Genomic DNA, 27,928 nt, shown 5'->3' with positions numbered 1-27,928 from the left:
GGTAAATACTTAGGAAATATTTTCACTTTAATGTTAACATCTAAATAGGTTTATATTGGTATAATATTGTGATAAAGAAGTTGTTTAATTTACTACATATATATAAACTAGAGAATTTAACTTTATATATTTCTTATTATTTTGCCCCTTTTTATTCTGTAATACTTGTAAATAATTTTGAGCTACAATTTGAGACAGTGATTAGATCCTAAGACGGTTCCATCGAAAACATTGCCATAAATTGCTCTATATGATCAAGATTAAGATATGACCTTGTCGATTTGAACCATCTTCAGCAAACAAAACAAGATACAACTGTATGTAAATATATATAAACTCTCTCTCTCTCTGTGCACCAAAAACCATAAACAAATCACCTACAAAACAATCCTTACCAATGACACTTAAAAATTCAGAAAAATATAAATAAAGTCTATGTGTAAGTAGAAAATGTGTAGGAATATATATATAATATATATATAAGACTCGTTAGCAAACTCAAAGTAGACAAAAATCTACCAGTGTGTACTCTGCTTAAAACATAGTGACAAAAACATATACATAAAACATGCAAAAGTGAGTGCAAAGAAAAAGAAAACTCTGTAAAGATAACTGATAATATGTTGAAAAAAAATATTACAAATACCTCTTAAGTCAATGACAAAAATCATGTAAAATTAATTTCTAAATTAATCGTGAAATATAAACAAATGTTTCATTTCCAGTGAAAACTACTAAATGGCAGTTTTCATTTTTATTGTGAAAACCTGCTAATCTGTTCATTGAATGTGAAATCAAAAAGTGCAATTTTCAAAACCAAAAGGTAACTTAAATTTATGTGATATATATACAATATAAAACAATTTGTCAATGAAATTCTTCTGAGAAATAATTAACAACATATTCAACAATGCCAACACAGTGATTGAAATTCACAGTTCAAAGAGCACTTTCAAATGAGCATGGAAAATCTTAGAAAAATTATCTAATATTATCAAAAACTCACTAATAATAATAATAATAAAAACTTAAACAGATCAACAAATAAATTTTGGGAACTATTTAGTCTTAGTTTTTTTCCCTTTTCAACAAGTAACAATAAACATTAATTCATCTTCTTTGGGCAAGCAAGTGGTGGAAAAATCTATGCAACTGTAAGTTATTCTATTTCTTGGGTCATATGTGTTTTGCATCGGCCTTTAACCTTTTTTTAGGTGGTACTCAGTAAATTTAGACCATGTAGATAACGATGAATGGTCACATGACTTTTGCATTTTTTTCATAATCTGGTTGGCCAGACAAGACTGTATAAATCTTACGTACCATACATCTTAATCGATAACATTACAGTTTTACTTCAATTTCAATTGATACTAGTCAAGTAATGACAGTTTTGTGGGAAATTAATAAAATACCCTTTACTCAATCATTATACAAAAGATAAGGTATGCATCACTGGACGTCTTTTGAAATGTAGTAATAATTTGAATCATGATTCATAATAAAACAATTTTCACAACCTTTTTACGAGAGACGGAGAGATCTGGAGAGATTGTGTACAGTTCACAACTCTTGTTATTATTACATCAAATCGGTGAAACTATTTAACGCACAGTGTAGTAATGCGTGCAAAAATTTAAAAAAGTCCATTGAGAAAGTAGTTCCTAAACTTGAACAAAATTGCAAATCACAGGTTGACAACTCAATCAATCTGAAAAAATAGAATTATGAGTTCTTTCACACCTTAGACATATAGCACACTAAAACAGTAGGTATGAACATTCAAGTGATCTTTTTTTAGGCCTTTTTTTTCCCAGCAATATTAAAATGTTGGCATGATCATATTTTACAGTAATTCGTAACAACAAATGAGTAATAGGTATGCTAATACTGTTATATTACGTCTTCACAAACAACAATGTCACTTAATAACTGTCACTTCTGTCCTCAACCATGAATATTTACTACGTCAGGAAAAAAAAAGCAAAAATCTATTATTTACAGATGTAATTTCATCTTATGAGCAAAATCTTTTTTTGAAACAACTTATTTATGTATATAGCAGCATAATGTTTTGTAAGTTTTAACATCTTTCTCTTCAGCCATAAAATACTGCAAGTTTGCAAGCATCTATTATCATTAATCAACTTTATCGTTTATATAAAATCATTTGCCTAAGTCTGGTGCATTGGAACAGCAAGTTTTATCAGAAATCTGGTGATGTTTTGCATTATATATATTTTCTTTATTAACTATCCAAACATCAAAATCATATAAGCGACTTCACCCTTTCCTAGGATGTAGGACTAAGAACTCGCAGACCATTTTATGAGCCACTGTGACTATCACAAACTTGTCATTGTTTTCCAAAATATGTTGAATGACTGAAAACATGGACTTTATTGCAGTAATTGTCATTAAGATTATTCAGTAAAACTGTAGGTATAATTCACATTAAAGCTTCAACATACAAAGTCAGAATATTAAAACGGCCTTTCATCACATACATATTATTATGAAAGATCTATTTTTGGCATTGTTTGCTCGAGGCAAGATATTCAACATTTACGGCCTTTCATCACATACATATTATTATGAAAGATCTATTTTTGGCATTGTTTGCTCGAGGCAAGATATTCAACATTCAATCAACGTATAACTAAGGAAAGTTACATTTTATTACAACACATTCTTCTACGAAAACGTCAACAAACACTTTGTCTTAAAATTTTCATTATGACATTTACATTCAAAATTAAATAAAACATTTTTATCACTTCATCATGTGACCATGATTTCTATTTTTAGATTTTACAATCTGATTTAAGACCAGGAACTTTGAAATAATATTTCATTGTTTGACTGATTCAACATTTTTTTCTTTACTTTCTGTTTACAATTGAAAACCATTTAGAAGTGAAAAAATTAAAGGCAGAAAATGAAATTAAATATATGGCAATATCCCGACATTAGATTTTCTGGCAAATCTGAAAAACATGCAAAATTTTAATGTATGGCTAATTTTTAAAGCCAGATTGGTGAGCAGTAACTAAACAAAGTAACTTTGCAATTTTTCAAAAACGAACATAATTAAACATGAGCACAGGTAAATTGTAAGCATAATTATAAAGCAAAGGATTATGGGAATTGATTGAAAAATAATGAAACATACAATCACACACAACTAACACACTTAATAATGCATGATTTACATGACTTGGGTGATTGCTTTTCTATGAAGAGAAGAAAAAACGATTGTGCTATATATTTATACAAAATATTTACAGCTCGATATAGTCACAAATTTGATTTTACTAAATTATTTTAAATGTTTTGCCTATGTGTATATATAATTGAAGAATCATGTGATAATTTAAAGCCTAAACAAATTCTATATCTCTACTTTACATCTGGTGAATTTTCCAATGCACTCACTCTTCAAACTTGTATTACTTTAAAAAAAATCAATCTCCTTAGTAACTTCAGAATTGTATGACAAATTCGAAAAAACTTTATTTATTGTACATAAGCAAAACATAAGTGAGGTCTAAACCTTGTAAATACATAGTATTAGAATTAATTTTAGACTTACATATGTTAAAAAACATCATTTAAACCGCTTCATATTGCATAAGCACAACCTGCGTCATAATACGATACATAAGTGAGTAAATACACCAACATATATCATCCCCTTTCCTCCAAACACAAATATTTTTACCACATCTTTTTAGAGCCATACATTAATTTAAGTGTAACTCTTCAATTCAATAGGTATCAATTTTTTTATCAATAACTGTTTCACAAGAAGAAGGAAAATATATCAGTGACCAAGAAGTCTCATAACTAATGGAAACACACCTCTATTATATTGATATACACATTTTTATATATATATTTTTAGTAACTAATCTTCATTTCTATCTTAGCTGATCACATTTTTTGGAAAATCTCAAATTTAGATCTGAAGTCCATGTTGGATTTTTGTTTTGGGTCGTTCTTCTTTTTCTGCGCGATCCGCTCCCGCATTTCCTTCGCTGACAGGTTCAAGAAGTCGCCACCGTTGGCCTGTGCTGGTTCACTCTTCTGTACTGCAGGTTCCTAAAATACATACACGCATACACAATTACATACATGGAAACGTTTCAAAGAAAAATGAAAAAAAAAAAAGAAGTAAAGGTTAATAAAGATGAAAAACTCTAATTTATACAATATAAAGGGGCAAACCTAAAGTCAAAACTGCAAAAAAGTATCATGAAATCGGAAATATCAATCTCTTATCACTGAGTTAAGAAAGTTGTAAAATAAGAAGAAATCAACTTGTGATGATGGAAGGGCATCTTAATTAAACAGTGGGAACAGGTGCACTTCTTAATACTATTAACTTACTAAGTCTAGCTTTAACAGAAGAACATTATCATTCGTGTATTAATCTGGGATTGAAAGGGGAGCTTAATTGTGTAAAATCTCAAGGAAATAAACTTTTATCTTTCAGTGATATTTTCAATTAATATTTTTCTGTTTCTACGAAAAAAAAATTAACTAATTATTATACAAAATTGACATTTCATTCTTCATTTCAAGTTTATTTTTTGGTTCTCAATATAAGAACACTTAACTTCACTAAAGGGCATAAAACTATTATTTTCAGCAGTCAAACATTGCCAACATCTTCAAGATTAATTTTCAAACGATCTTTTATTCTTTCTGTTTCCATGTATGTTCTTTTTCAGGATATAAGATATATATTATTACAATAAAAATTAGTATGTTTAATAAAGACCCTGCAAAAAAATTGCATCACCACTGAAAATCAAAGCCGTCAAAAAGCAAGCTCTTTTTTTAACTTCCGTAAGCTGCTAAATTGCTAATACTGTTCATTCGCAAAACTAATGCCACTATATATGATGATTTTTAGCATCTTCAGCAGATTATCTACAATTTTTGCAACTTTTTCTATAATTTATGCAAATTATCTAAATAATTTATGCAAATTATCTATAATTTATGCAAATGTTCTATAATTTATGCAAATTATTCAATTTTATGTGCATGAAATTGATAGTCAATATAAATTTAGAGCATTTTTTCATCTCCTTCACCACTGGTGTATGTGTGTTAGTATATTATGTAATATACATCTTGGCAATGCTTGGTACACTGGGTATTCTATTGTAATTATGCTAATATGATAAATGGTGCATTGTTTTTAATAAGGCTCATTACATGGTTGTTATAGTTGCCTTTTGTGTTTGCATATTGTTTTTGTGATTATATTCTAGGGAAAGTATATGAGTATATAATAGAATAAAATGTTACATAGAAAACAGTGTAGACATAATTGTGATACAGAACACATATCTAAGTAAATAAAGAAAAGAAAAAAGAAAACAAAGAAGATTTTTCAGTAACACTTCATTCTTGTGATCAGGGATTTAAATACTATGTTGTCTAAAAATAAATGAATATCCATGAAAGGAAACACATTCATATAATTGAAACAAGGACTTCAGTTATTCCATTTTTTACTTAAAATTCAAAATAATATAAGCATCAATGCACTTCAATGTCAGTATTGGTCATGGCCATTTTTAAGTGTTTTCTTTCCAATCGAAAATAAAAAATCATGAAGAGCGGCTTTATTCAAACAACAACATTTCAAACTTCCTAATAGTTTATATAAAAATTCTCTCTCTCATTCATTAAACAGATCGTTAACAGCAGCTACCTCTGACCAACAAATTTCAAACTTCCTTGAACAGTTCACGATAGTAGGGTTACATTAAACTGACCTTATCAACTTACACATTATCCTGAGTGAAAGGTATCTTTTAACAGGTTACTTTGATGGAAGGACAAGTAAAAATCCTAATTATTAACATAGTGCTAGGTTACAAAATAGGCAGACAAGAAAATGACTATCCCTTCACATAAACTCGTTTTCAACTTGATATCGGCATGTGAATGAACGGTGTGAACCCATGTTTTCTTTTCTTAAATACTAATATTTTATCACTGTTTAACTGGGCTATATCAGTTTAATGTTGAAATTTATAATACCATGCTATACACTTTATAAATTTGAATGTAATATATACAATGACAAGTGTCTGGATTGGCAAACAGAGATAAAAGATATATTCAATGATGTGTGTGAGCCTGGTTTGAAGAAATATGACACTTTTTACACATTTAATCAAATAATGCTGACAAATCAAAAAAAAAATAAACCTTGTTTATACACACACAAAAAAATTAAAAAGGACCAAATACAAAAAAAAAGGAAGGCTATAAAATGCTACTGAACAAAAGGCCAATATGCTACTGAAAAGAAGGCCAAGAATGCATCATAATATGAGGCCAATATGCTTCTACATAGCTTCAATAAGCACTGAACTTGAGACCAAGACTGAAATGGTGCTGAACATAAGGCCATTATGCCACTGAAAACAAGACTGAAATGGTGCTGAACATAAGGCCAATATGCCACTGAAAACAAGATTTAAATGGTGCTGAACATAAGGCCAATATGCCACTGAAAACAAGACTTAAATGGTGCTGAACATAAGGCCATTATACCACTGAAAACAAGACTTAAATGGTGCTGAACATAAGGCCAATATGCTATTTAACACAAGACTTATATGGACCAATATGCTACTGAAAACAAGACTTATATGGTGCTAAACATAAGGCCATTATACCACTGAAAACAAGACTTAAATGGTGCTGAACATAAGGCCAATATGCTATTTAACACAAGACTTATATGGACCAATATGCTACTGAAAACAAGACTTATATGGTGCTAAACATAAGGCCAATATGTCACTGAAAACAAATTTTAAATGGTGCTGAAAATAAGGCCATTATGCCACTGAAAACAAGATTTAAATGGTGCTGAACATAAGGCCAATATGCCACTGAAAACAAGACTTAAATGGTGCTGAACATCATAAAGGCCAATATGCTATTTAACACAAGACTTAAATGGTGCTGAACATAAGGCCAATATGCTATTTAACACAAGACTTATATGGACCAATATGCTACTGAAAACAAAGACTTATATGGTGCTAAACATAAGGACAATATGTGGGCATAATGCTAAAATGAGAGAACAGGGCTATACATCGAAACTGATGTGCTTTGGTGTCCTTGACAGAGGATGCATGAAAGGCAGGTAGGCTGATAAACAAAAACTAAAAAAATTGCACTTTGCAAATGAACATAAAACCTTTATCCAAGGTAAGTTGAGATAAATAAGCATTTTGAGTGCACATCAAGGTTGAGGTAAAATATAATATGACAATTTCAAGGTGACATAAATGTTTCGTTTACTTACTCTCCTAGTGTTGTACTAAGAAAATGCAATGTCAATTGAATGTCAAATAAACAGGAAGCATAACTATATGGGAGGGGGATGGGGATTTTTTTTCTTCAGAATTTCTGACTTGTAAGTTTATAAGTCTTAAAATTATCAAAATTACTTATGTTTTCACAAAATAAATGGAATAAAAATTTGTTATTCCAACATAAACCATGATATTTGCCTATCTTATATAAAAGCAACAGATACTTTCACAAAGACATGTGAACATTACAGGTATTCAAATAGCAGGGAATGTTAGAGAACAATTACCCCAAGAGCAGTAAATGTTACAGGTATTTCAACAATATGTGAATTTTGCAGGTAATCAAGTCTACCTGGAGCAGTGACTGTTTAAGGTAGTGAATATTAGAGGTAATTTAACATTGAGCAATAAATGTTACAATTAGAAATAAACTTCATTGAATGTTACAGGTAATTTAACACATGGAAGTGAATGTTAATGCCATTTAGCCCTACAGAAGCATATATCAAATGTTTAACAAATGTTGTATGTTACAGGTCAAAGACACATGGCCAAATTTGCTGCTGTGGTATGAGGCCAGTAAGACCCTGGCTGGACATTATCAGTTTATCATTTGATATCATGGCCTGGAAGTATTGACAGGAGCCTTAGAAATCCTGAGCAACCACTTACTAGAGCTTTCACTAATGGTGATTAATACCCCCACCAACAACTTTCGATTTTTTGAAAAATTAGAGGTCTGAAGAAAAATTTGAACTCAATCTATAATAAATGAAGTATCAACTATGTGAAAAGAATTATTTCAAGTAATTGCAATCCCAACCAGGATCTTCATATAAGCTTGCTATACACCAAGTTTGATTACAATATCTCATTTCTAACTCTAGTTATTGTCCAGAATTCGAAACTATCTTTCTCTTTTTGGTAACAGTTACTTTGACCCCAGGGTGTCCAAATGCAACACCAACTGGGTTTCCACATACAGTTGCTATATACCAAGTTTGATTACAAAACCTCATTGCAAACTCTAGTTATCTTTCGGAAACCATGATGTGGACCGATGGACTGACCGACAGACAGACCAACAAGCTGACTCCATTATACCCTCCTAAACTTTGTTTGTGGGGGTATAATAACTGGATATCCTAAACAAAAAATAACAACATATGTATATTGACTTACCGAGCGTGTTTGTTGTGGGGCTTGTACAGAGGCAGGGGCACTATCGCCATTCGTTACTTTGGCTGCAAATAAAAGAACATAGTCATATACAACACCTGGAAAACATCACACATAGTACTCAAATCTTTGTTGCTTTAAAATCATTTTTATCATTCTTTAGCAGAGCAAAATTTAAATGAAGTGCACATAATTTAATAACAAAAATTCTATAAAGTAGTAATTATCATCTCATTTTACAAAGTCCAAACCAGGATTGGAACCAACAGCCGTGACGGGCAAGTGGTTTGAAGTCAACAACTTTAACAACCTTTAACACATTCGAAAAAAAATAATAAAAACAACAAAATAATTAAACAATAAAATCCAATACATGACTACTTACAAGGATCTATGTTATCCATATTTTCACTTATCAAAAGACAAAATAGATTCTAAACTTTTCCAATATATGATACCAGACAATCACAATTGAAAGCAACAGAGTGCAAGAGAACAGCAGTTTTACTGTTTCTTCCCCTTTTAATATCTGATAAATATAAACAATATTATAACAGCAAACCGCAATTACAATGAGAAAATCTCAGATTCCCTGATCACAAATTATTGAATGAGATTCCAGCAAAGTAGGTACTAAACTAAAGGCTTCCCTTATAAGGAAAAGCAATCACAAAAACCAGACACCATTAACCCTATGTCTATCTCCTAGTTGTAAACGGAAACTTTCGGAAGCCTCTACTAAAATCACTGCTATAAATGCTTGTTGGTTTCAGAAATACAGAATAATCCCTGCCAGGCTACTTTCTCCAATACGCAAAAAGCCTGTTACAGCAGAATTTATTGCAAATTCAGACCCTCGTATAAAAGATTATAATTTCCTAGCCAAATTTCACTGCAGACATTCCCATAGCTATAGTCATAATTCCAATAATTATTGTGGTGAAATTAGATTTTCCAATTTGCTGATGTTACAATCCCCCCTGGAAACTAGCCGACTGAGCACAAAAGGTTTGTCACTAATAAAACATTACTTAATGAAATGTTTTCAACAATTACCATCAAAACTCACTTGCTTTAAAAATGTTTGCATGTACATAATACACAGTAAATAAGTTTTAAAAGCCAACAAATATAAAGGTTTCTTATTGGAAAATACACCAGAAAGTCAATGTCTAGCAGACTTGGAAAAAAACAAGGTAAATGTATTTAATTTTAACACAGTAAAGGTCACATGGTGCCTTTTCAAGCTTCACTTCCAACGCATCATTGGACTTCAGGAGAACTGCCAGTACATCGGTGGATTACAGGAATGCAAGCACACTAATGGACTCCAAGACTGCCAGCAAAATAATGGGCATCAGCACACTGGTTAAAACCTGTGGAGACCTATTGAGTACAGGATTGCCAGCACTGGACACCTTCAGGAAGACAACATGTCAACTTTGATGCATTTCAGGCACAAAAGGGCATCTGAGTAGAACTGCAAACTTTTATAAGCTAACTTGATACGTCTCTCACATGAAAACCTTTGTGGTAGGATTCAAACCAGAAGCCATGTGAGAGCCATAATAACTAGCCATGGTGCCTTGAGCCTTTATGGGAAGAATTTTTGGGCAAAAAAAACAAGAACTGTCGGAGGACAGTAACGCTCGACTATTCGAAAATTTGTCACAAAGGTGTTTCATTGAGTATAATAATGCTTACCTATATGAATACATAAAATTGTCCAAAAATGTACAAACCATTCAAGTTTCAATACATTCCCTTCAGTAGTTATGGAGATACCAGCTTACATACAAAAACTTAACCAAGAATTTCTAAGTCGAAAAAGGGGCATAATTATGTAAAAAAGCAAATAAGAGTTATTGGACTTGTGCCAATTATCTTAGATAATCACAGAGAACTCAACAAGTGTGTGAAGTTTCAATCCATTCCCTTCAGTAGTTATGGAGATACCAGCTTACACGCAAAAACTTAACCAAGAATTTCTAAGTCAAAAAAGGGGCATAATTATGTAAAAAAGCAAATCAGAGTTATGGGACTTGTGCCAATCATCTTAGATAATCACAGAGAACTAGTGTGTGAAGTTTCAATCCATTCCCTTCAGTAGTTATGGAGATACCAGCTTACACGCAAAAACTTAACCAAGAATTTCTAAGTCGAAAAAGGGGCATAATTATGTAAAAAAGCAAATCAGAGTTATGGGACTTGTGCCAATCATCTTAGATAATCACAGAGAACAAGTGTGTGAAGTTTCAATCCATTCCCTTCAGTAGTTATGGAGATACCAGCTTACATACAAAAACTTAACCAAGAATTTCTAAGTAAAAAAGGGGCATAATTATATAAAAAAGCAAATCAGAGTTATGGGACTTGTGCCAATCATCTTAGATAATCATAGAGAACAAGTGTGTGAAGTTTCAATCCATTCCCTTCAGTAGTTATGGAGATACCAGCTTACATACAAAAACTTAACCAAGAATTTCTAAGTCGAAAAAGGGGCATAATTATGTAAAAAAGCAAATCAGAGTTATGGGACTTGTGCCAATCATCTAAGATAATCACAGAGAACAAGTGTGTGAAGTTTCAATCCATTCCCTTCAGTAGTTATGGAGATACCAGCTTACATACAAAAACTTAACCAAGAATTTCTAAGTCGAAAAAGGGGCATAATTATGTAAAAAAGCAATTCAGAGTTATGGGACTTGTGCCAATCATCTTAGATAATCATAGAGAACAAGTGTGTGAAGTTTCAATCCATTCCCTTCAGTAGTTATGGAGATACCAGCTTACATACAAAAACTTAACCAAGAATTTCTAAGTCGAAAAAGGGGCATAATTATGTAAAAATGCAAATCAGAGTTATGGGACTTGTGCCAATCATCTTAGATAATCACAGAGAACAAGTGTGTGAAGTTTCAATCCATTCCCTTCAGTAGTTATGGAGATACCAGCTTACATACAAAAACTTAACCACAGGGACGCCGACGCCGACGCCGACAAATGGGTGACTGCATTAGCTCGATTATTCTGCGAATAGTCGAGCTAAAAAATGTAAAAAACAATCATCTAAAGGAGAATTAATCTTGATGTTTTTTAAATGACAGATTTTTTACATCTTGGTCTTCATCAGGAAAAGTTGTATAATTTTCTTCCAATTAAACATGGATCCATATACAATATACTTTATCAAATTAAGTCTGGAACATATATTTGAGAGAACAAGAAAAACCCTGACAAGTAATCAAATCATGTGGAAAAACTACACTGATGTTCAATTTACAAACCAAATATTGAATGAGAATACAGCCTACAGTTGTCTAAAGGTGACATTGTGACATGTTCATTTAAAGAAGTTTAATTTAAATCATGTTACAAGCTGACACCTCCAGTCATTATCAAGCTTGCTTCTTATACAAAAACAACATCAACAACAGTACAACACAGCAACAACAACAACAGTACAACTGCAACAAATTTCTAACTTTTTTTACTTTTTTTTTTACTTACACACATAAAAGTTATTTTGCAACAGGATGTTAGAAAATGCTACAGGATGTGACTTTTCTGTGTCTCTTTACAGTCTTTTACCTTAAGCTCACTAAATGCAATGTGTACTAGCCTTTAAGTTAAAAGTATTTAAACTTGAAAATTCATTAAAGTAATGATATGAATTCTTTTCCATTTTCACGACTGAATTTATGCATTTAAACATTTGGCATGTTTTGAATTTGGAACCACTTAGGTCTTTTCCTTGCCATTTTAGGAAAAATACTTCACCCAATTTAGGAAATTTTGCATTGTAAAGTTGTGTATTTGGGGAAAATGAACAGCTCTTTATCAATTTTGGAGGAATCTATCAACAAATTTATTTATCAGAATGAATGCAAGTTTAATTTGTAAATATTTTTCTTTAAATTGGGAATTTCTTTTAAAGATTCAGGAAAAAGCACGTTTTGGCAATGGGTCAGATAATTTTCCACTGAAAAAATGCCTATGGGAAAAAATGCCTATGGGATTAATATATATTTGTGTATACTCGCCACTGGTTGCACATATGGGCAAGGGTAAGAGCAAGTCTTCCAGAAATTTATTAGTAATTTTAGATTTTGGAGGATAGTGCAAGATATTGGTACAGAAAGATGCCCCAATGCCAGAAGCTTCTCCAGGTACTTTAGCGTGCCAAGTGTTTTAGGCACTTAAACACCCTGCTTTAAAATCTCATCTGAAAGACTATTTAGCAATTTTAATTGGCCAGCCCAGGGATTACAATATCGAGATTACATGTGCAGCGCTCTAACTATGTGGGCAGGAAAATATTAAATGTATGGACAGTTTGAATGATTGTTGTATCTAAGTAATAAAATTGAGAAGATATTTTAGCTTAGATTTTAAGTCAGACTGCACATATATACATGGACTGATGGGACATAATTGGTGAGTCATTATTACTGGACTCAGAATATTCGAAATGAGACCACACATTGTTGACTGTCTATAACTTATTCAACCATTGGAATAAAACACCTCGCCTAAAATAAAAATGATTCTCTCAGTCATCTATGTCTTAAATTAAAAGGTCATAAAACGTCCGGTCAGCAGATTTACACCAGATACATGAAACACCTCGAAGGTAATTTAATCGGATTAAATTCTATCATTTATCTACGGCAAAATCCTTCACCCCCCAAACATAAGCAACATTGATCGGGGAATAAATATAGAATATATATAAAATATAAACAAATCATAAATAACCAGGCAAATAAAGTATGCTATAAACACAAACTTGTTGACTTTAGCTTATGTACAAAGATAATGAAACTCTCCATATATAGTCCCCAGACAAATAACGATAAAACTATGTCTCAAAGCAGAGAATAGTTATTATATATTCATACCCATACAGTCATACAGATTTATATTATGTATTTTTGTCCACATTAAACATACAAATATTAAGTTTCAATTGCTCAAAGTAGAGGCCTAACAGGATGGATGACTGCCTCATATCATTGGTGGGATAACTGAAGGAAGTTTTACATTATCACATAATATATATACATGTACATTTCAAGTATATAATTAACTGACTGTGTACACAGATTGTGGTTAACCATCAATTTACATTATTATCTCAAACTCCTCAACCTTTAAGACAATCACTGCACCTTTTGTTTCCGTTTGACAGTTATCATAATCCTAGTATGAATATGATATATCATATCCTAGAATGAATATGATATCAATTTTGAGCTGTTTGAATAAAATGAAGAAATGAATCATTGATAAAAATGATGACAAGTTTCTATTAACACAAGATGTTGCCAATGTCTTGATATTGGTTAAAACATTTATTTAAGCTTGATTGCTAAAGAAGTTCTTGCAACTTATATCAATCACTTTCGAGTCTGCTTCCTGGAACTAACCAGTACTGGTGTCATATGAAGAAACATGGTCGTGACCCAGAGTAAGGCTCGAACCCATGATCTCTGGGTTGAGAGGCAGACAGTCCTTAAAACCACTAGGCCACCGCTCCCCTTGATAATTAATCTTGATATTTATAGAGGATGTCAAACAGAACAGATTTATTTTATTCCCATCCTTTTTATAGTATGTATTTTAATTTTTTCAGTTGCAATTATATATGGGCATAGATGTGAACCTGTACATATTAGCTAAATATTTTACATTACTGACACTAAATTTACTACATTCAGTATGTTTTTAATGTCTTTATTTAGAGGTCTCACCTGTATGCCCTGGTCCATTACCAGTCGCAAAAAAAAAACGTTCATATTTATTAACTGGTGTCCAAAAATTCCTAAAGACTTACAATAGAAACCCATATTGGCAACATTATTTTTGGTGTTATTTTTCAAATTACCTTATTTCACTACTAGTTTTTAATTGAACAGGCCTAGATATTGGATCCTAAAGCTGGCAAAGGGGTGAAAATTTCTAAAATTTCTATATCAAGACCCCGTAAAACTACTGAGAAACAATGCAGAAAAGAGACTTTAGGTACGATCTATATAATTATACATCTTTACATACTAGTGGTACCAAATTAACTAACCAAATCTCACACCAAAGGCAAATTAACTTAAAATCATTTAGACAAAGCAGTTCTTTTTTTTCACTTTCATGATTTCATCACAAATTAACCATCAATTATGCTTTCAAGCTAAAATCAGAAAGTACTATTTAGTAGAGAATTCTCAGACACTGATTAAGTTAGGCTTTGTCTAATTACATACATAACTGGCAAGCATTAATTAAATTCTAAGTCTTGAGTGTTAAAACAACAGAATTTGAACAAATTTTCTCTAGCACATATCATACTGAAGGCCACATTACAAATGTACTGAACATTGGCATCATCATGATATAATAAACATATTGTCTCTATCCTATCTTCCAATGAAGCACACCTTTCAGAAAACTGTCACACTCATTACTATTTATTTCCTAACGGTTATCTATACAGATAAATCAACAAAATTCACTCAAAGGCCACACCTTACATCATAATAAGTAACACCCACAACTCCTCTTACTTTTAGAAACCACACCCACATTCAGTATTAAGAAAAATGTTGATTTTAGGGGCAATGCATCTTGACTCATACAGTGCATACCATAAGAACAATTGCAAAAAAAGGAATGTACAAGAATGCCACTTGTATCTATGGTAACTAACATCACCTCAAGATATCACCTGGAGTGTGTGTGGGAGTTTGTTTGGGCACATTCTGTCATTTAGCAGTCCATCAAACCGGGGCCGCAAATATTTCTAAATTAAAGCTAACTTTATTGCATCTTCTAGCGACAGGTAAAACATCATCTATTCAAATGAAACATAAAAGGCTTTCAATAAATTTATTCAACTCATCATGGTGATGAAATGTTATTATTCTGTATGGCTATCAATTCTGATAAGAACAAAAAAGACTGGAAACAAGATTGAATCTGTACTCAACTGCGGCTCAAGATTATATTTTATCATTACCATTTATTTCACTGTTGGAAATATAACTTAACAGTGCTGCAACTATCATTGAATCATCTGTACGCATCAAACTTGATCACTGCAAGTTCCTTATTCATATACTAGTTTTCCATTTCCTGTCAACAAAACTATCTCATTTTCAGATTTTTATCAAACAAAAACAAACAAAAAATGTCTTAATTTTCTAGGAAATTCATCAACTCTCAATATAAAGCAGTAATTATGAAAAAATCTATCCTACAAGTCTGCATTCTAACAGAGCATCAAGACTGTTGAGACTGTATGTCAGTGCAGAGTGGCCTTACACATTGGTGCAGTGTTGCCTTTACCATCAGTGCAGTGTTGCCCTGCACATCAGTGTAGTGTGGCCTTGCACAATTGATGCAGTGTGGCCTTGCACATCATTCTGTGCAGTGTTGCCTTGCACATCAGTGTAGTGTGGCCTTGCACAATTGGTGCAGTGTGGCCTTGCACATCATTCTGTGCAGTGTTGCCTTGCACATCAGTGCAGTGTTGCCTTGCACATCAGTGCAGCGTTGCCTTGCACATAATTGTTGTGTTGCCTTGCACATTGTTGCAGTGTTGCCTTGCACATTTAGTGCAGTGTGGCCTTGCACATTGATGCAGTGTGGCCTTGCACATCATTCCATCATTATGTGCAGTGTGGCCTTGCACATTGATGCAGTGTGGCCTAATACATCAGTGTAGTGTGGCCTTAAACATCTGTGCAGTGTTGCCTGCATCTCTTTACTGGCATTAAATGTTCTAGCAGATTATGAGATAATTCTACTATTTTGATATTGAAACCCCTTGAACTCAGAAATCAAATTTAAATTTCACTGCAGGATATACCAAAGTCAGCAACATAAATTTTACAATTCATTTTAGCAAAACAGTATGAATTCTGCCAAATTTCTGCACACTGGAGCTGAGTAACTTCTAGCTTTTTTTAAATCCTGTATTTGGCTTATTGTTTGTATGTGTGTGTTAAAATTTTCATCAAACTAAAACAACACAAGCTTAAGTAAATATCTAGTAAAACATTTTAGGTCATGCAAACATCTTTTTTACAGTGCAGTAAGATAAAAGATTTAAAACTGCAAAATATATATACATCTTAAATAGGAAAATTTACAACATGTCTGTTTAAATAAACAAATGCCTATTACCAGCCTTATGTTGTTAATCATTCAGGCTGGAAAAAATCACACAGGTAGGTTTCAAACCAAATATAGGAATTCCTAAAACAGCAAATAGCAAGCTTGGCCAATATTTTAAGATTTATCATGAATGATTTGCAAGCAGAAGACATGAAAAGTATCATAGACCTTGCAAGAAAAAAAATTGACAGCTATATTCCATAAAATGACATGACTAACTATTTTGCTTATAATATATCAAAAAAACCTAAGCAATAATCCTATATCCAAATTTAAAAACAAGTTCATTGCACAAAATCAGCTCAAATTACACAATTTCGCCCTTGTCAAACTTGGAAATTACTTCACTATAAAGTATGCTGGTTAGACAATATTTCTAGGCAATTGACCTTGTATATACCAATATGACAAGTCTAGGAATTACATCCAGTCAGTGTCTAGACTATTAAATTGCATTTTAAATGCTAAAAACTTGTTCACAAATCACACTACCAAAACCCTAAGGACTCAATTTCATACTGGTCTGGAAAGGAAAGTACTTTTTTTCACCAGATTTATACAACATATCTGCTCATGGCAACTGCATCATAAATTGTCTGAGACATCAATCATTTTGATAAAATTTGTTTACTAAACTTACTGAAGAATCCTAGACAACTCTGGTGAAAAAATTTGGAATGACAAAGGTGTTTATTATTTGCAAATTTCTGTACAAAAATCTGTGCAAGAGTTATGGGACTTCATTTGTGAAAACTTCAGTGGTTGTGAAGATGAAGTTTGAATACAGGGGATGAAGTTTGCATACAGGAGACAGTGGATGATGTATGCATACAAGGGGTGATGTATGCATACAAGGGATGATGTATGCATACAAGGGATAATGTATGCATACACAGGCTGATGTATGCATACAAAGGATGATGTATGCATACAAGGGATGATATATGCATACAAGGGATGATGTATGCATACAAGGGATGATGTATGCATACAGTGAATAAAGTTTGCATACAGCAGATGAAGTTTACAAAAGAAGTTTGCATACAGTGGATGAAATTGCATACAGGGGATGATGTATGCATACAGAAAATAAAGTTTGCATACAGTGGATGGAGTTTGCATACAGGGGATGATATATGCATACAGGGGATCAAGTTTGCATACAGTGGATGGAGTTTGCATACAGGGGATGAAGTTTGCATACAGGGGATGAAGTTTGCATATGGGAGATAAGGTATTTATACAGGAGATAAAGTTTGCATACAGGCCATGTTTTTTGCATACATGCAATAATGTATGCATACAGGGGATAATGTATGCATACAGGAATTGAAGTTTGCATACAGGGGATGAAGTTTACATACAGAGGATGAAGTATGCATACAGGAGATAAAGTTTGCATACAGGTGATGATGTTTGCATACAGATGATGGAAGTTTGCATATAGGGGATGATATATGCATACAGGGGATCAAGTTTGCATACAGTGGATGGAGTTTGCATACAGGGGATGATATATGCATACAGGGAATGATGTATGAATCAAGAGATAAAGTTTGCATTCAGTGGATGAAGTTTGCATATGGGGGATGACGTTTGCATACAGGGGATGAAGTTTGCATATGAGAGATAAGGTATTTATACAGGAGATAAAGTTTGCATACAGGCCATGTTTTTTGCATACATGCAATAATGTATGCATACAGGGGATAATGTATGCATACAGGAATTGAAGTTTGCATACAGGGGATGAAGTTTACATACAGGAGATAAAGTTTGCATGCAGGTGATGATGTTTGCATACAGATGATGGAAGTTTGCATACAGGGGATGAAGTATGCATGAAGTCCACAATTATGGTTACATTACAAGTCTTGCTCAGTGATCTACAGATATGGTCCAAAAAATGAGAAGTTTCATTTTGAATGTTTTCAGGATATTTATTGCCAATGCAGCATGCAACTTAAATTAATGTTCAGATACCAAAGAGCAGAATCATCTCCCCATATCCATCCAATCCTAAATAAATAATCTTTAAAGGATTGGCTTGAAATAGGCAAGGAGAGAAGTTTTATCAATTTATTCTACCACAAGAGGTCTATATCAATTGGGAGGCCAAATATTAAATCAAACATGATTAGTATCAACACTGACAGAAAATCATTAGAATATACAAATTTTCTTACATCAATATAGACATAACAAAACTTTACTTGAGAACCCTGTGCATATAAGATAACAAATTCAAGATCTTAAAGTATGTAGGGCAGATAAAAATATGCAAATATTTTGTCTGTTCTGACAAGAACCTCCATTGCTAAAATATGGCAAACTTGAATAATCAAGCAAAAACTTTCATGCCTAGGAAACAGAAGAATAAATGAAGTCACAATATTTTATATCTGTTCTGCTTAAATGCCTATATTGAATTACATAATCAATAGACAGATGCATTTTAAGTTATAGACAGATTTATAACTGGGGGAATCTTGTTTAATAACATATATGCCAGGAGCCATTTTCTATAATAACAGGCAAACCTTTATTATTGATGGTTAAAGCTGATCTTTATCTTTAATAAGGTATGTCTAGGAATAGATAATCAAGGGAAAGATGACCGAATAATTTGTAGCTTAGATCCAGACATTGCTTATCAATTGTAATATAACATTGTTGCTGTTATTTTTTTACATTTTGTTGCATTTTACCCTTTAATACCCCTAACCTAACACCCAACACCAGGTACTCCCAAATTTGATTGATCAATTTCTACCATGAATTTTGAACTGTGTAAGCACTTATTGTATTTTAAGAAATTTTAAAGACTAACATGCCAAAAATTAGGTCACCAATGCATATACATTTTAATTGTGGTCTGATTGCATATAAGGCAGTGTGCAGACATGGCTGGCTCTTGAGTATATCGAGTGTCACCAGTTATTATACTAACAGGGCTCCAAATAACTATTACAACTAGTATTAATTGAGTTAGATATAGTAACACAAGGATGGTTATATATGCAGCATTCACTAATTTCCTTCTTCAACCAAAAATAATGTTTGACCCTAAGCCTGCCTGAGGCAAATTTTTTTTAAGTAACAAATGCAACCAATGCAGTCTAATGATGGTCTGCACTGTTTGTCAATTGTTATTTATTCAGTGCATATCCCTTCAGGACATACCCTAAGAATGATGAATGAAATTGCCAAGACTGAAAGATGGACAAGTTTATTCAAAATATTTAGTGGAGCAAGGTGAAACTTGTGACGCCAACACTGACCCCTGGGAGAGTACAATAGCTCTCCCTATTCCTCAAATACTTGAGCTAAAACTAGGGTATTATGAATGTTTAAATATGTACACTTTTTAACCTTTTCATTACACAAAGGGCTGATTAAGGGCAGATTCTTCTTAACAACTTATTCATAGCCACACAAAGCATGACCAAAGCCTGTTTATTGTCACAACCTTTAGAGCAAAAGGTTTTATCTATTGTTCCCATATCTATAAAGTTTGCCTACATTTGACAACATTATCTCTGAGCCTTCAACAATGTCAACATTGAAATGGGCCTATAAACCTTCAGTCATGTATATAAAATGGTCTGGCAGTTAGATCAAACATTAAATCACAGTAAAAATCACCTAATCAACACTGATAATGGCTATTTAATGGATCTGGCCACTACGACATTTCACCTCTGATGCTATCTTAACACCAAAACTATGTCCTCTTTTCAGCCAATACTGTACTATTTACCATACTAAAGACATCTTTTTTACAAAATGTCCCTTTTTGTATATAATCATATTCGCTTCTTTTGAAAGCTCAAAACATTATACAAAAATTTATTGTACGGGCGTTGTTAACATCAATCTATATTATGTTATATCTGCTAACAAATAAGTTTTCAAGTCTTTAACTGGTATTTACAACAATTTTACATATTTTCTTACATGAATAATTCTGTTAAGAAAGCAAGCAAGAAGTCAATCCCATGAGTGAAAGAACTAAATGTAAGAACACCTTTCAGATTTTCAGCCCTAGCAAGTTCATGTCAGTTTTAAAGCTGCATACCTGCAGGTGAAATAAGAAATTGTCCACACAATAAAAATAACAACATATAAACGAGATATAGTAATAACGATATTATTACTACTAGTAATATTGTTAATAACTATTACGCATATTGAGAAGCCATCAAAGAAATGTGCAAGTACTCACAACAATCAATGAGACAGTAATGGTGGCATGAAAGAGTAGAGACCATATCACACTGGTAATTAAATGATTGTTCAAATTCCATCACAGGCAAGCCTTTGTTTCCTTGAGCAAGAAACTTCACAATCATTGCCAAAAACTGGTTAGTTCAAGGAACATGTTCAAGAGTGGTCTAAAGGCTTTAAACTTCATACACAATGAAATTAAAATAAATTAAGTATAAATGAAAACGAAATTTGTTTGAATCCACTCAATCGTGTTTTTTTATTATCAATTCATTCAATTATTTCTAGCCTTACAGTTGCTAATGCATGCTGGAAGGGCTACTTTTGTGCATTTTGTGGAAGCCAAAAAATATTCACTGTGTCTAATACATTAGCCTGAATGGCTTCATTTGTAAATTAAAAAGATCAAAAACAATTTTGAAAATGAACAGTGGAGGTGACATACTGATTCTAGTACAATAAACATATCATGGTTTGTATTTTTCTGGTTGGATTTTTCGCCACACCAACACAGTAGATGTCATATGGCAAATGCCCAGCTTTATTGCTGATGAAGACCTCAGGTGCCCCTCTGTGCATTATTTTAGGCACAAGCAGGCACCTGAGTAGAACCACCAACTTTTCAAACATTCAAAGTCCCTGGTGGGATTCAAACCTAAAGCAGCGAGGGGGCAAGTGATTTGAAGTCAATGACTTTTACCATCTGGTCACAGAAGCCCTACGAAGGTTTCCCTTCTCAGAGAAATTCATTTGTAGTTCAACCTTTAACAGCAAGGATCTCTTACAAGGCTTTAACAGGGGTCTCTTACAAGTCTAACCAATGAAAAAGCTACTCAATAAGAATGTCTTTTTTCCTTTAAACAGCAATCTGAGATTGTAATAGTGAAAACCAAATGCCACATTCAAGTAAGTTTCATAGCTAAAGACAATTCTTTCAAAAATTAAAACAGCCATGCCAATGCTGTATGACCTTGATCAACAGGTCTTACACTCACACTTATATACATACCTGACTAACCTCTATTTACAACTTATGACCACTCAAATACGGACACACTTTTATCAACTTTAATAACAACCATTCTAACACCTGGTCTACACAAAACATTGCTCTACAACCATGGAATTTCATTTAATAATGACAGTGTTATCAGAAAAAAAAGTCTCAATTTCTGTTTAGTCCAGATGGCCAAACTACTAGCCAATCAAATAAATACAACAGCAAAATAATCCACTCCTACACTAATCTGAAAAACTTTATTAAAAACAAAAAAGAATTGTTCACTTACTGCCAGCATTTGACCGCCTTGCCGTCTGCCGGAATTCTACTTCAGGCATTTGTGATGTAACAGTAATTCCACGACTTTTGTAGTAAGCATCGGCCTCCTTATCAACGACCAGTAGCTTTGTCTCGTCACCTCCAGCTTTAATTCTAGCAATAACTTGCTGATGTGTTTCATTTTCAATGTTTGCATTATTAACTTCAATGATCCTATCATTTTCTCTAAGGCCAGCATCTTCTGCGGGTGAATTTTCATCTATTTTACCGATATACTGTCCACCACGCTCTTTCTCCGCATGAAGGTTAAATCCATATCCTTGGAAATCAGGCCATTTGATCACATGACACTGTCTTGGATGGAAGGTCATTGCTGAAAACCCAACAAGAAACATGATAAATAAATTCTGAAGAATCTTTCAAAACTGCTTTTTGAAGATTTGGGAATAAAATTGTAAAGATTTTAATTTCAAATGGATGCTTTATAATGGAATCATTAAAAAACAAACTTCATACACATCTTAGACTTACTTTACAACGTCAAAAACAAATGACAGAGAAAAAAAACAAAGAATTTTATATACCACCAACCATTATGACTATTACTAAATGACACAGCATAAACTTTAAGTCCTCCTATTTTGTATCATAAATTCTTCATTTTTTTTTTTTAAGAAAAATGTTCACCAAGAATTAGATCATACATATTTAAAAACTTTTTCAGAAAAACAACACATTTCATCCAACCAACTACAAAACATTAAAAAAAATCAAAACAATATGTTGAGTGCTAAATATATTTCTTGACAAACAGATAAGTAAAAATTAAAGTCAAATTTAATAAGACCAAAATGCTTACACTTTCTTTTAGAGAAACTTAATCTGTCCTTCAAATTTTTAATCATGACTGCATGAATAACAAGAGCTGTCCGTAAGACAGCGCGCTCGACTTTTTTATTGCTTGCCAATAAAAAAAGTTTTTGCAGTAAAAGGCAATACAAGAATCTCTGTATTTTTAAAGTGAACAATGGCCATGAGCATTAAGATATTTAGTGAAGAATTATTTTACTGAATTGTGTGATACCCTTGAACACTGCAGGTTCAGTGGATAGGAATGAATTTTTTTAGATTTTTTAAGTTTTTTAGTGCTTGCCTATAATACAAAACATTGACAGTTAAGGGCCATAATTCAAATAAAATCTTTGACAGAATTACCTTCTCCTGGACATGTTTGGGAATCATGATTGTAAACAAGTATTCCAACTTTCAAATTAATATCTCAAACAGTTCAGTCAAAAAGTGGACTGGTACTAAAAACTTAACCAAGATTCTAAGTCGATAAAAGGCCTTAATTTTTAAAACAAATCCTTGACAGAGTTACCTTCTCTTGCGTACAGATGGGGGTAATGATGTGAAATAGCATTAAAAGTTTCAAAGCAATATCTCAAAGGGTTAAGCAATAAGTGGATTTTACCCATATTCAATGTATTTTCTAAGTCAAAAAGGGGCATAATTCTGTCAAAAACCTTGACAGAGTTATGTCCTCTTGTCTGTTGATGAAGGTCGTGATGGTAAACAAGTATGGTCAGTTTCAAAGCAATACCTCCAATGGTTTTGAAATAAAGTGAGGTGGTACAAAAAACTTAACCAAGCTCAATACACTTTCTAAGTCAAAAAAGGGCCATAATTCTGTCAAAAACCTTGACAGAGTTATGTACTCTTGTCTGTAGATGGAGGTTATGATGGTGAACAAGTATGGTAAGTTTCAAAGCCATACTTGTAATACTTCTGAAATAAAGTGGGGTGGTACGAAAAACTTAACCAAGGTGTGACGCCAACGCCGACGCCGACGCCGACGCCGGGGCGAGTAGGATAGCTCCCCTTTTCATAGAAAAGTCGAGTTAAAAACTCAATTTTGTAATAATCCAAAATAAATTTTTGAAGTAACAACAACAAAACTTCTTTTACATATGTCAACAATAGCTTTTTTTCTCTTATCCAAAAACAGAACAACATGTTTATGATTGAAGACTGACCAATCCATTAGCTCGTAACATTCAATCAAGACAATTAATTTGACACATCTAGTGTTTAGCCCATGTTTTTAATTGTCATCCCACATATGGAAACATAGATATTCATTTTTATAGTAACAATTAACTATCTGGTGATATGTAATGCATGCCAAATTTATTTTGACAACTGATTGTGTCTTTAGCCTTACAAATGCTATTTCAGTGGTGGCGTGGCCCAGTGGTTAACCTGTCAGACTAGTAATCTAAGGATTGCTGACCGCATGGGTTTAAACCCTGTCAGGGGCAAGCCGTTTTTTCCTTGAGCAAGAAACTTTACATTCATTGCATAGTACTGGTTGGTTCCAGGAACATATTCGAGAATGTTTCAATAAGCTTATAGCTTCCAACACAATCAAACTAAAATAAATTTGTATAAACTAAATACTATTTTGGTCCTGTACAACATTAATAATTTACAGAAGGGCACCTAAGATCTTCCTGTTTCACCTGTTTTTTTCTTGCAAAACAAATTTTTGGAGTCACTTGGCACTAGAGCTGTCATTGACTTAGTCCAAAACATATTGATGATATATCTATATCGGATGCTAAACATCCACGACAGAGTATAACTTCTCTATATTTCACTTTTATACCCGTTTTCATGATTTCATGTAAATACAATTATGGTATGCATTGTTTATATTTAGTACCTTCTGCATCTTTTATCACTACTACTACGAAATATGTCAATTACATTGCAGTTTTAGACATGTCATTCTGACAGGGCACCTGCTGGGTGAATTTTTAATCTTTTCTAGGTATTTTGATAAATTATTGATTCTTTCAATACTGCATCAGTTATTGATAAAGATCAACAGGAAAATATCAATGATACACCAATATCATTTCTATCAATGACAGCTTAAGTGCTTGAACCTCTCAATACAATTTTTAGGCATAATGGCAAAGGACCATCTGGGCAACAGACCAGATAATTTGCTGAGGCCAACATAGAAGATAGGAAAACCAAATGTGTAAGACTTGTTAAATAAAGGTGTTACATACCTACTTATGATTATTCAATAATGCAGCTTGACAGGAGCCGGATAATTGTCATTTTTGTCTATTCAAAACCTTGACATTACATTACCGTCAGGTAAATATATATGGTAATTACATTTGTATTCTAAATCAGAGACTGGCTTCTGGGCATCAAAGACCTTTGGCATGTCAACTTCAGCCAAATGCCACTTAAAATTATTATGTTTAAATAAGGGCACTATTTCAACATAATTAGGAAACTAAAATAGAGTCATTGAAGATATGAATCAAAAAGATACATCAAAGTTGTATATATATAGTAAAGAAAGAGCATTGTAAACACATCACACTAGCTCTATAAATCTAATAGTATCATGCAAAGCATATCAAAAGCAAATAAAATTTTATGTAAAACCACAAAAATAAAAGAAATATCAAACAACACCAGGGCAAAAGACTTACTCCAGAATTAAAAATATTTTGGGTTTTCCCATCTAATCAGAGTTTACAATTTATCGTCAATATTCAATTAAAAGACTTAACTCTTTGAACTGATCTTATTCTTTAAACATTTAAGCTGCTGTGGCCCCCATGACAGTGATCAGCATATGACACCAGTATAGAGCTAGGTGAGTAATCCATGGCTTCTGACCCAGCTCTAGACTGTTAATATCTCAATTTTGCCACTCTGAATCCTTTAATAATTGAATAGACAGCCCTAAATTCAAAGCTATGGAAATCCATTATTCCAGCAAGTAAAGTACAAACTACCAATGAGACTCCTTACAATTCTTACAGTACTTACATAATTTGTATTGCATCCTATCCATTAAAATAAATTCAAGAACATACCTGGCACCTCTTTTTGCCTTGTTTCTGAGGCAATAACTTCAGGCATATCTGCCTTTATCTGGATTCCATTTCTCCTATAATAATCATCTGCATCTGAATCTACCACAAGCAGCCTTGTTTCATCACCTCCAGCTTTTATCTTCTGAATAATTTGCTGATGGGTATCTCTTTCAATATTTTCTCCATTAACTTCAACGATTCTGTCGCCTTTCCTTAAATCAGCATCCTCAGCCGGGGAGTTGGCATCAATCAGTCCGATGTACTGTCCGTTCTTCTCCTTCTCAGCATGCAAGTTGAAACCATACCCTTGGAAATCGGGCCATTTTTTGATGTGGCAGAGCCGAGGATGGAAATTGTGTGATTCAGAGGTTTCGGGAACTGAGACCGGTTCAGGGGTCGACGAACGCTCTGATTCAAAAAGGCAAATTAGATAGTGTTTGTAAATAATAAATGAGAACTCTTGTTGTATATTTCTGTTCAATTTTTGGAAAAAAAAACTAAAATGATTTTTACTAAATACATAGCGACAACATAAATCAAAATAAATTAGTTGAAAAACTTTTTTTCCATACTTAGCATCATTTACTCTGCATACCCAATGTTTTACATAACAGACGCATATAAAGGCTTGCAGTTTTCCCAAAAATCTGAACTTACACCACTTTTTAACTTCCCAAATAATAAATTTCAGCAATATTTTCCCAAAAATGAAGAGACTAATGCCTTTTCCCAATTAAGTCAGAAAAACCACTGATACCAGAAAATAAGTGACATTTTAGGTTACAGCCCTGCTCAGCTATTTACAAGTACACTGGAGCCGCGATATAGCGCTCATGTTGGGGTCCATGATCTCAAGACAGCGTTGTAACGAGTAACTTTTTATAACGCTCATTTTGTAATTATAGCGAAAATATCGCATTACCCCACCCACCGCCGAAACATATAACGCTTGTTAGTGGAATTGATTGTTTACTTACCTTCCAATGGATATCAGTCCAAGCTTTTTTATATATTATTATTAATTATTTTGTAAAGCATTACTGAATATCTTTAATATAAACATGAAATTTACGAATTAAAAATATAAACCACGAATGAATGTTTATAAATTTCCAGTAAAACAGCGGTGTTAACGTGAGTTATGTGTGGTCATGAAAATTGATACCTAGTGGATGGGACTAAATTAATCGTCTTTCCTGCTGTCTCTTGTGAAAAAATCAGTCATCCTCAACAACTTTTTTGCAGATAGATCGAAAGTGCATGCTTTTTAAAATTAATTGTATGCTTGGGTGATTTACTTAACTCGTCGGTGTTTGCATGTCTTAGCTAACAGTTTGATACCTGACTGATCAACAGTTCAAAATGAACAAAAGAGCGGATTAACGCTTACCTGTGTATGACTTCACACCTTCTTATCATGAGTGACGTAATTATGACTGTTTATTGCACTCGACTGACACATTGAACAAGCGTTATAGTGGATAAGGTGCGGTATTGATATACATGAAAAAAAATTATAATGGGCGAAAAATACGATTTTTTTTTTGGGAGCCAAGGCATATGAGCGTTCTACTGAGATAAGCGCTATACCGATGAGCGCTATATCGCGGCTCCAGTGTATGTTAAAGTTTGCACCAGGCACAAACTGTCCGATTGAATTTTATGTATGTATGCTAAACATGGAAGACAAGTCTAACAGCAACAAAAGAAAGGTACATGTAGCTTAAACTATCTAAATTTTTTACTGGCATCATGCAAAGCAAAATCAATATACAAAATACACTGTAAAGCATCTCACACTCTTACCT

The 27,928-nt window shown here is 32.9% G+C and overlaps 1 protein-coding gene across 1 annotated transcript; it reads right to left on the bottom strand.

Annotated features, from left to right (window-relative positions):
* Positions 1-2,569: 2,569 nt before the first annotated feature.
* On the bottom strand, positions 2,570-26,528 carry LOC132744987 (Na(+)/H(+) exchange regulatory cofactor NHE-RF2-like; the record flags this gene model as incomplete). The annotated part of the gene is given in 5 exon segments (XM_060733813.1): positions 2,570-4,101; positions 7,346-7,360; positions 8,538-8,599; positions 22,223-22,585; positions 26,121-26,528. Coding segments are annotated over 5 exon segments (1,016 nt in total), but the record flags the coding sequence as incomplete, so codon positions are not given.
* Between the last annotated feature and the right edge of the window lie 1,400 nt (positions 26,529-27,928).

This window comes from Ruditapes philippinarum, unplaced genomic scaffold, assembly GCF_026571515.1.
Source record: "Ruditapes philippinarum isolate M1 unplaced genomic scaffold, ASM2657151v2 ctg10152_1_1_1_1, whole genome shotgun sequence".
NCBI classification, from domain to species: Eukaryota; Metazoa; Mollusca; class Bivalvia; order Venerida; family Veneridae; genus Ruditapes; species Ruditapes philippinarum.
The sequence above is the reverse complement of the archived record's forward strand: the minus strand, read 5'-3'. Positions and strand labels throughout refer to the sequence as shown.